General features: G+C 52.0%; 1 protein-coding gene across 1 annotated transcript in view; it reads left to right on the plus strand.

Annotated features, from left to right (window-relative positions):
* The window catches only part of LOC133123135 (receptor tyrosine-protein kinase erbB-4-like), a 403692-nt gene that overhangs the window by 262626 nt on the left and 131807 nt on the right, over positions 1-9259 (plus strand). Inside the window, exon 4 of the mRNA XM_061233434.1 lies at positions 4834-4965. Within this exon, the coding sequence (XP_061089418.1) occupies positions 4834-4965 (132 nt within the window). The remainder of the gene's footprint in view (positions 1-4833; positions 4966-9259) is intronic.

A 9259-nucleotide genomic window follows, 5' to 3' on the forward strand; every position in this document is an offset into this window, starting at 1 on the left:
AAAGCACTAACAGCAAACCGATGAAAGCATGAAAGCATCGTGGGCATAATGATTTTACCATCTTGATAAAAGGTGGCGCGGTGGTGGTGGTGGTGGTGGTGGTGGAGGGCGGGGGGGGTGTGGGGATCATTGCCACTGAAAGGCACTTTCCGCTGTCGCTGGTCACCGAGCAGTTGTTCGCACCTTAAAGCGAGGCTTTTAACAGGAGGCTGTTAGCGCCCGCTCAGGGCTGCTCGCTGTCTGAGTGTCGTCTGGGCTGCAAACAGCCCCGGGCTCTTTTGCTCTTTTCCTCTTTTCCTCCCGCCGTCCGTGAGGCCGGGCCGCCGTCTCCAGACCCCGGCGTCTCCTCACTCCGCCGAGCGTGAGCGCCGTGATTTCACATCCTCGCCGGGCGGCGGCTCCGCAATCACGGGAAATCGCTCGTTCGGCTCGGCACAAAATTGCGCCTCGCAAAATCGGCCCGTGACGTCATGATCGCGTAGTGCTGCCATTGGCCTGCATGTACTGAGTGAGTCTCGGTGGTGTCGCACTGTTATCGGTCCCCCCGTGTGGTCCCTGCGCTAGCCCTCTCGGTGGTGTCGCACTGTTATCGGTCCCCCCGTGTGGTGCCTGCGCTAGCCCTCTCAGTGGTGTCGCACTGTTATCGCCCCCCCCGTGTGGTGCCTGCACAAGCCCTCTCAGTGGTGTTGCACTGTTATCGGTCCCCCCGTGTGGTGCCTGCGCTAGCCCTCTCAGTGGTGTTGCACTGTTATCGGTCCCTTCACTAGCCCTCTCAGTGGTGTTGCACTGTTATCGGTCCCTGCACTAGCCCTCTCAGTGGTGTTGCACTGTTATCGGTCCCCCCGTGTGGTCCCTGCGCTAGCCCTCTCGGTGGTGTTGCACTGTTATCGGTCCCCCCGTGTGGTCCCTGCGCTAGCCCTCTCAGTGGTGTTGCACCGTTATCGGTCCCCTGTGTGTTCCCTGCACTAGCCCTCTCAGTGGCGTTGCACTGTTATCAGTCCCCCATGTGTTCCCTGCACAAGCCCTCTCAGTGGTGCTGCACTGTTATCGGTCCCCCCGTGTGGTGCCTGCGCTAGCCCTCTCAGTGGTGTTGCACTGTTATCGGTCCCCCGTGTGGTCCCTGCGCTAGCCCTCTCAGTGGTGTCGCACTGTTATCGGTCCCCCCGTGTGGTCCCTGCGCTAGCCCTCTCAGTGGTGTTGCACTGTTATCGGTCCCCCGTGTGGTCCCTGCGCTAGCCCTCTCAGTGGTGTCGCACTGTTATCGGTCTCCCCGTGTGGTGCCTGCGCTAGCCCTCTCAGTAGTGTTGCACTGTAATCGGTCCCCCATGTGGTCCCTGCGCAAGCCCTCTCAGTGGTGCTGCACTGTTATCGGTCCCCCCGTGTGGTGCCTGCACTAGCCCTCTCGGTGGTGTTGCACTGTTATCGGTCCCCTGTGTGGTCCCTGCGCTAGCCCTCTTGGTGGTGTCGCACTGTTATTGGTCCCCCGTGTGGTCCCTGCACTAGCCCTCTCAGTGGTGTTGCACTGTTATCGGTCCCTGCACTAGCCCTCTCAGTGGTGTTGCACTGTTATCGGTCCCCCATGTGGTGCCTGCGCTAGCCCTCTCAGTGGTGTTGCACTGTTATCGGTCCCCTATGTGACCTCTGCACTCGCCCTCTCTTTTCCCCCCAGAATTTGAGAATTTGGGGAGACAAGGCAGCCATGGAAAACTAATACTCATATATATGTCCATCTGTCCCTGATAAAGGTTTATGCCACTCCTTCACATGCAGTATTACTCATTCATGAGTGGGCAGGTATGGATTGTTTGGCGGCTCCACCCATATATATGATATATATTTTTGGTAAATAACCCGAGGAATGCTCGTTAATATCTATAAGCACCTAGCCTGAACTGAACCCTTCAGGTTTAAACAGCACGTTTACGTCTCATAAAGTAGGAGAGGGACCGCTGAGGACATCGGTCTCACCGAGCGCGGAGGAGACAGGTTAATCACGGGCGCGTCGGGGAGAGCAGCGGTAATCACTCCCGGTTTAGAAAAGCGAGCGTTCGGCCTCTCAGTCTTGTGAAGACGCGGGATGCAGCAGAGCAGCCATCCTTCTTCGTGGAGTCTCGGCAGTTCAGTCACCGTGAGTAATCTCCGCCGCTAAACCTAATCATAGGTCTCCCGACACGCGCGTTCGCAAATTAATGTAAACGGCCGTCTCCGAAGCGGCGTTGTGCCGCCCGCCGCCCCGCTCTTTGAGCGTCCCGGCCGACGCCCCGGCCCCCCCCCGCCCGTGATCGGGCGTCCACGCTTCACGCCGCGCGCCCGGGGAAGACGGGAAGCGGGCCGGTTTAACGAACGCTGCGTCTTCACCCCGCCGCGGAGGGAAGGGGAACGAGGCGCACGCTCGTCCGTCTCGTGCAGGAGCGCGGGAGCGTCTCCTCCGATCGCTTCCCGGGACGCCGCGCCCGTCCCTCAGCGTGATGGAGGGCGTTTGGTCCCCGCGCTTTCGCTGCGGGGGACAGCGCCACTGTCCAGACCGTGACAGGTTTGAGGATCTAGTCACGACGCGGGGGGTCACGCCAAAAAACGACAAGGCTAACGTAATCCAACTCTCTCTCTCTCTGTCTTTCTGGCAGTTTCACCTCCGTTTCTCACTTAAGAAACCACGCGTGTCACATCCGATACTTCCTCTCGCATATTTCCACTCCAGTGGTGTCGGTAGTGGTGCTGCCGTTGTACAAGCTGGCCTATCACGCCTGTGTTTATTTTATCAATCTCTTTCAAAGGTAAGGTTACTTTAGAATCCGCCCGATCGGATTCGTCGATGAGCGATCGCTCCACGCCCCCTCCTGACCCGGACGTTTGGGCTCAGGTTTACAGTTTTCTGACCGTCACCAGTGAGCCTGCATGAACCCTACACCCGGGGCAAAGCCTTCCAAAGCCCATAGCCTAATATTACAAATTTATATTACAACTGTAATATTACAACACATTTCACAGAAAACCATGGCCCCTGCAAGAGCACCCCTAAGCAAGGAGAAAAAATTCCCTGATGACAGGTCAGAAGAAACCTTGGAGGATCCAGAAAGAGAGAGCCCACCCTCCTCTAGCCGGCTCAGGGTGTGGGTTTTAAGGAACGACACGGTCAATGTGAAATTAATATGAAATTACTTTATTCAGTCAGGTCTCACTGTCCCCCGCGATTGAACAAAGACACACTGACAAGATCTCCAATCATCCGCCGAGCACAATTTAATCACGCCACCCTGGGTCTATCAGTAGAGTTCTCCAGCTGGTAGTGAGGTCTCCATCCATTTGGGCCTTATGCTGGTAATCTGCTGCTCGGCAGAGAGGAATATCCAGCACTTGTAATTGTGGGTAATCTGCGATAAGCCCTTATTTTTCACGACAGGCGGGATTAAATTTGGCAAAGCTTTCGGGGAATCTGGGAGGGCCGGTAGGTCGTTGTGTCAGACTCTTCCTGGAGGAAACACGGCACTCCGACGGCAGACGAGATTGATTTCCCCCAAATCCCATGATCCCATGGGCTATAGTGACTCATATTATCATCCTCTCTGAGCTGAAGTATAAAATTACACAGTTGTCAGGGTTGTTATGGCCAGTATCGGCGTGGTGGATTTTTGAAACTAGGAGGATTTTTATATTGGAGAATTTAATTACAACTAGTATTATTTTCTGTTTACGTCTGGCATGTGTTTCTGCAATCCTAAAAAAAAAAAAAAAAAAACAATAACAGAGTATTGTTATAAATCAGAACCATAAGGAGGTGGTTGTTGTCTGACCTCGTTCGTCTGACGGCCAATGATGTCCCTCTCTGTGTAAACTGTGGGTCAAGTTCAAGCCAGCACTTGGTAAATAATTTCCTCTCGACCTTCCGTTGTGTAGCCCTTTGTGTCTGAAGTATGGAGACACTGGCAGCGGCAGCCCTGTTAGCGTCTGGCTTTGAGAGCCCACACTGTCTGGGCCTGGGTCCCAGATTACGCGCAGACTAGCAGACTCTCCGGCCCTCTTTACAGCCGCACGGTTCTCGCTCGACGCCCGACGCGCTCGTACGCGCTCGTTGGATATTTACCGAGGAAAGTTCAGTGTACGCGGCGAGCTGCATGGCGCGGCTGCTGTGCCCCTGCTGGGAGCGAAACCTGCAACTCCGCAATTAACGGCCTGAGATCTGGCGCGGTCGCGGGGACTGGGTGACGGTGGGAATGAATCGAGCCGAGGCTTTAAACGCGTCGCTGGGGTAAAGACGCTCTCTGACGACGGCCCTGGAGCAGGCTACAGGCCCTGGGAGGCCCAGCAGTAAAATCTCTCTGTGCGCCCTGTTTGTTTTTATTTATTCACCTTTATTTACGCAGGGTAGGGCGACTGAACACGAGTGCTCTTTTACAGCTGCGCCCCGTTAATGACCCCCCAACCCCCTCCACCCCCATCCCCTCGTAGCCTAACCGACGTGTCTTTGGTTTGAAGGAGGAAACCATACACTGGAAAACGTCTGTCCTGACATGAACATTTACTCTGTCCGTCTTGTCATGAGACTTCAAATCTCCTTTTTTTTCTGTCAAGTAAAAGTATTAACTTTAGAAGTCACTTTTTGCTTGACAAGTGAAATTTCATTTCGTATCGGCTTATGATTGACGCATCTTTAAAGAAGAAAAACTGTCTCATTACCGATCGTTGTTGTCATATTTAAAAAAAGCAAAAGCACCGCAGATTTGAAGTCAGAATAAGGGCTGGAATACCCGTTGAGACAGACTCAGTTTCTGGGTTTCTCTGTGTGAGCGTTTCAGAGACTCAGCTTCGTCCTCTCCCGTGTCCCTCTCCCCACAGAGATCCTGAACGGAGGCGTGTACGTGGACCAGAACAAGTTCCTGTGCCACGCCGACACCATCCACTGGCAGGACATCGTGAAGAACTCCCGCTCCGAGCTCCTGGTGGTGCCCACCAACAGCAGCGGTGGATGTGAGTCCCGCCCGCCCGCCATCGATAGCCAGGGACCATGTCATCTCATTTAGATCACTTCAGCTGTCACTTTGCATCACATTACATTACACTACATTAGTTATTTTGCTGATGCTTTTTTCCTAAGTGACTTACAGATGATTAGACTAAGCCAGGGACAATCCCCCCTGGAGCAATGTGGGGCTAAGGGCTTTGCTCAAGGGCCCAGCAGCTCACTGGACTTACAATGGCAATGAGTAAGCCTTCCAGGTCCCAGTCATTTACCTTAGCCACAAGCCTATAGGCTGCCCTGACAAAAGTAGTCAATCACTTTTCCAACAATTAATTTACTATCAGATATAGCAGATACTTTATCCAAAGTGGCTTACATCGTCATCCAATTCTACAGCTGGATAATTTTGCTGGTGTATGTCTGTCTGACATAGGAATTGGATTTTGGATTCCAGCCACTCCCCTAACCACCACACCACTGCCTCCCACTCTGTAGAATGAGCACATCGGACGCTGTTCCAAGGGAACAGCTGGCCAGGATTTTATTCTATAATTTCTCGGAAACAGGCGGGAATACAGGAAGGCAAACACGCATTCCTTCCCGGTTGAGGTGCAGTGGACGACGCAGGCGTGTGAATGCAGGGCACCAGACAGTGCGTGGTTCTCACCTCACCCCAAGCTCTTCTGGGTGTCCTCCTCTCAGACTGCCAGGCCTACAGGAGGAGAGGGGAACACACTGCCTGCGGTGTCTGGTGTGATGATCTGTGTAGTCGTCTTTCTGTCCTTTTAACAGGGAAACAGAGTCCTGATGCCGCAGAATGCATACCAAAGACAATCCTCTAAAACGCTTTGATTCCCACGCACATTAAAGCAGCATCTCCAAGCCTTGTGCCTTCAATGGCTCGCTTTACGATTTACGCAACCTCATGGCAATCCCCTCTCAAAAGCGGGCAACGCACTGCTGTTTGAGTAATGACATGAGTTTTTTGACGAGTAGAACCAGATGTGTAAATCTTTGGTTTACTCTTTCTGGGTGAGATTGAGTAGAAGCTTACTTGTCTAAATTTGTCTAAATTGAATTGGATTTGTTCATTTGAATTTGACATAAAAAAAACAAAGGATTTTTCACACCGCTCACCTGACCTTGCCTGCCAGGCGTGTGTGTGAGATAGGATGTGATGAATGGCGGTCAGCGGCCCCCGTTGCGGTGCATGTGACTGTGATGTGCCGGGAGTCTCTCGTTTCCCCTCACACCAGAGCTCTGTTGAGCCAGCAGACTGAGCAGGTCGAGCTGCTTCATGCCAGTACGTTTTTTTTTTTTTTTTTTTCACACTTCAAATCAAATTAAATCTGAAAAACAGCTGGGTGGATATCTCACCCGCGTCTTTTTAACAACCTGCCGCCGACTCGCTCTCGGTGTGAAAAAGAAGTCCTCTCTGGGAGGCCATGACGCCCCCGTAACGCCCCCGTAACACCCTCAGAAGTGCTCCTTAGGTCCTGAGTGTAAACAGTGCACTCCCCCTCCCAGACCCACCTTTATCTGTGGAAACGCAGACAGAGAGAGAGAGTCTCCTAATGCCTGCTGCTATGTCCCCTGTAATGCTCAGCGTCTTTGATCTCTCTCTCTCTCCCCTCTCTCTCCCTCTCCCCCCTCTCTCTCCTTCTCTTCTCTCTCTTTCCCCCCTCTCTCCCTCTCCCCCTCTCTCTCACTCTGTCTCTCTAACTCTCTGTCTGTCTCTCTCTCTCTCTCACTCATTCTCCCCCTCTCCTCCTCTCTCTCTAACTCTCTATCTCTATCTCTCACTCACTCTCCCCCATCTTTCTCTTTCTCTAACTCTCTCTAACTCTCTCTCCCTCTCCTACTCTCTCTCTCTAACTCTCTCTCCTTTGCTTTCTCGCTCTCTCCCTCTCCCACTCTCTTGCCATGCTCTTCCTCGGTGGGAGTTTTGTTCTGGTTCCAATGAAGAGTAGTTCTTCTTGGGGCCACAGGCATCCACTTCTGAACAGACCTGGTTTTCCTCTGTATGGCGGTTCTTTGATATTGAGACTTAAAATGATATATGTATATTGTACTTTGATGCTAAATACTAAAAAGATATTGCCAATGAGGTAAGACAGTTTGACTCATTTCAAGATTTGCCGATGATGTAAGAAAAGTTCACTTGTCAACACTCTCAGAAATAAGGTGACAGTGGAGGTACATTTTTGTTCTTCAAGGATCAATTCCCAAAATGTACCCTGAAAGTATAGTAATGTTCTCTTTGGGTTTTCCAAGCAAAAAAATGTACAAATTAATTATATATTGCTGGCTAGGTGGTACAATTTCAGGTCCCTATAGGGTACCACCCCAGTTGACAAGCATTAGGCACTTTCTGTACCTTTGTCTCTCTGAGCTAATTTGATATGTTTGAGTTATTGCGGTTTTCCTCCTGTTTCGGTCTTAAGATGGCCGCCGCGTAGCGAGGCTCAAGTGTTTTGAAAGGCTGTTGGCCAAGGTCAGTGGGTAATCGCAACGGGAGGTTGTCAGACTCTGAGCATAATGGAGCCGTTATAGCCCCGGGCCAGGCTGACGGTGAGGCGGGCCGCAATTAAATTTCACTCAGGCTGACGCAGGGCCACACGTGGCTCGTCTGAAAAACCAGGCCCCCCCTCTCTCTTTCTCTTTTCTCTCTCTCTCTCTCCCTCTCTCTCTCTCTCTCTCTCTCTCTCTCCCTCCCTCTCTCTCTCTCTCTGTCCTCTCTCTCTCACACTCTCTCTCTCTCTCTCTCTCTCTCTCTCTCTCTCTCAACTCTCTCTCCCACTCTCTCCTCTCTCTCCTCTCTCTCTCACGCTCTCTCTCCCGCTCTCTCTCCTCTCTCTCTCTCTCTCTCTCTGCCTCTCTCTCCCTCTCTCTCCCTCTCTCTCTCTCTCTCTGTCTCTCTCTCACACTCTCTCTTTCACTCTCTCTCTCTCTCACATTCTCTCTTTCACTCTCTCTCTCTCTCTCTCTCTCTCCAACCCTCCCTGGGCCCCCCCCCCCTTCTTCTTTCACCCTTCCCTGTCAATGATCCACAACATTCCAGAAGATGCTGAATATGATGCGCTGACATTTTTTTATTATTATTAATTTTTATCGCCTTGTATGCTGTACAGCAGGAGTGTCAAACTGTAGTCCTGGAGGGCCGCAGTGTCTGCTGGTTTTTTGGTGTGTTTCAGCACGAGAGATGAATTTCAAAGTCTTTCATTGGCTAAAGAGTCGACACACCTTGTTCTCAAAGCCTTAATTGGCTGCTGACTGAAAAGAACCACAAATACCCACTACACTGTGGCCCTCCAGGACTGGAGTTTGACACCCCTGCTGTACAGAGATGGGCCTAACATGAGATATCGTCCCACTGGGGAGTTTGTCCTCACCGCTAGAGAGTTCCTTACCTCACATGCTTGCTATTTTAGGGGTTCAGGTCTGGTGTTTGTTGTCTTCTGTAAAAAAAAAAGTGCTATAAAAATTGGATTGATACATGGGGGCAGTGCTGTACCTCCTGCCACATGGACATCACATGTTCAAAAACATGCATTCTCGGCTAACGGGAGAGTCTAAATTGCCCGTAGGAGTAAAAATGTGTGTGTCTGCCCTGTGATGGATTGGTGACCTGTCCAGGGTGTATTCCTGCCTCTCGCCCAGTGCATGCTGGGATAGGCCCAGCCCCCTAGTGACCCTGACCAGGACTAAGCGGTTAGGTAATGATGGGTGAATTGGATATCATCGCTCAATCCCGATTATTGCTTGACATATGCCGCAGAATGCCGGAGGTGGGGTGTAGAAAACTCACGGTGAATCAGAATCAGCAATCATCCCGAAAACCAGCTCAGTGGGGCATCGCCCGCGACCTCTGCTTCGACAACAGCGAGGGTTGCCCTTCGACCTTTGCCCTCCAACGCTCCAACGGTTGGGTGAAATCGTAATCCACCATGGGGGAACACGGGGGCACTCTGACAGGGTGCGAGGCCCTCATGATCCATCTCTATTCCCCGTCACGTTCACCCCCACACCCCCCCGGGTGAGCAGAAGTCCTCACAGAAACCCGGCCATCGCTAATCACAGAGGCCGCACGGTGCTGAATGTGGGCCGTTCGTCCACCTCCATTTTGTTTCAGTCCGGGCCCAGCTGATGGAAAGGACGACATTTAGACAAGTAGCTTCTACTCAATCTCACCCAGAAAGAGTAAACCAAGATTTACACATCTGGTTCTACTCATCAACCATTAGTCTTCGTGCTTGGATTCAGGCAGTTCTGCGTTTGACTAAGCCTGCCTGGTGTATCAGT

Source organism: Conger conger, chromosome 3 (genome assembly GCF_963514075.1).
Source record: "Conger conger chromosome 3, fConCon1.1, whole genome shotgun sequence".
NCBI classification, from domain to species: Eukaryota; Metazoa; Chordata; class Actinopteri; order Anguilliformes; family Congridae; genus Conger; species Conger conger.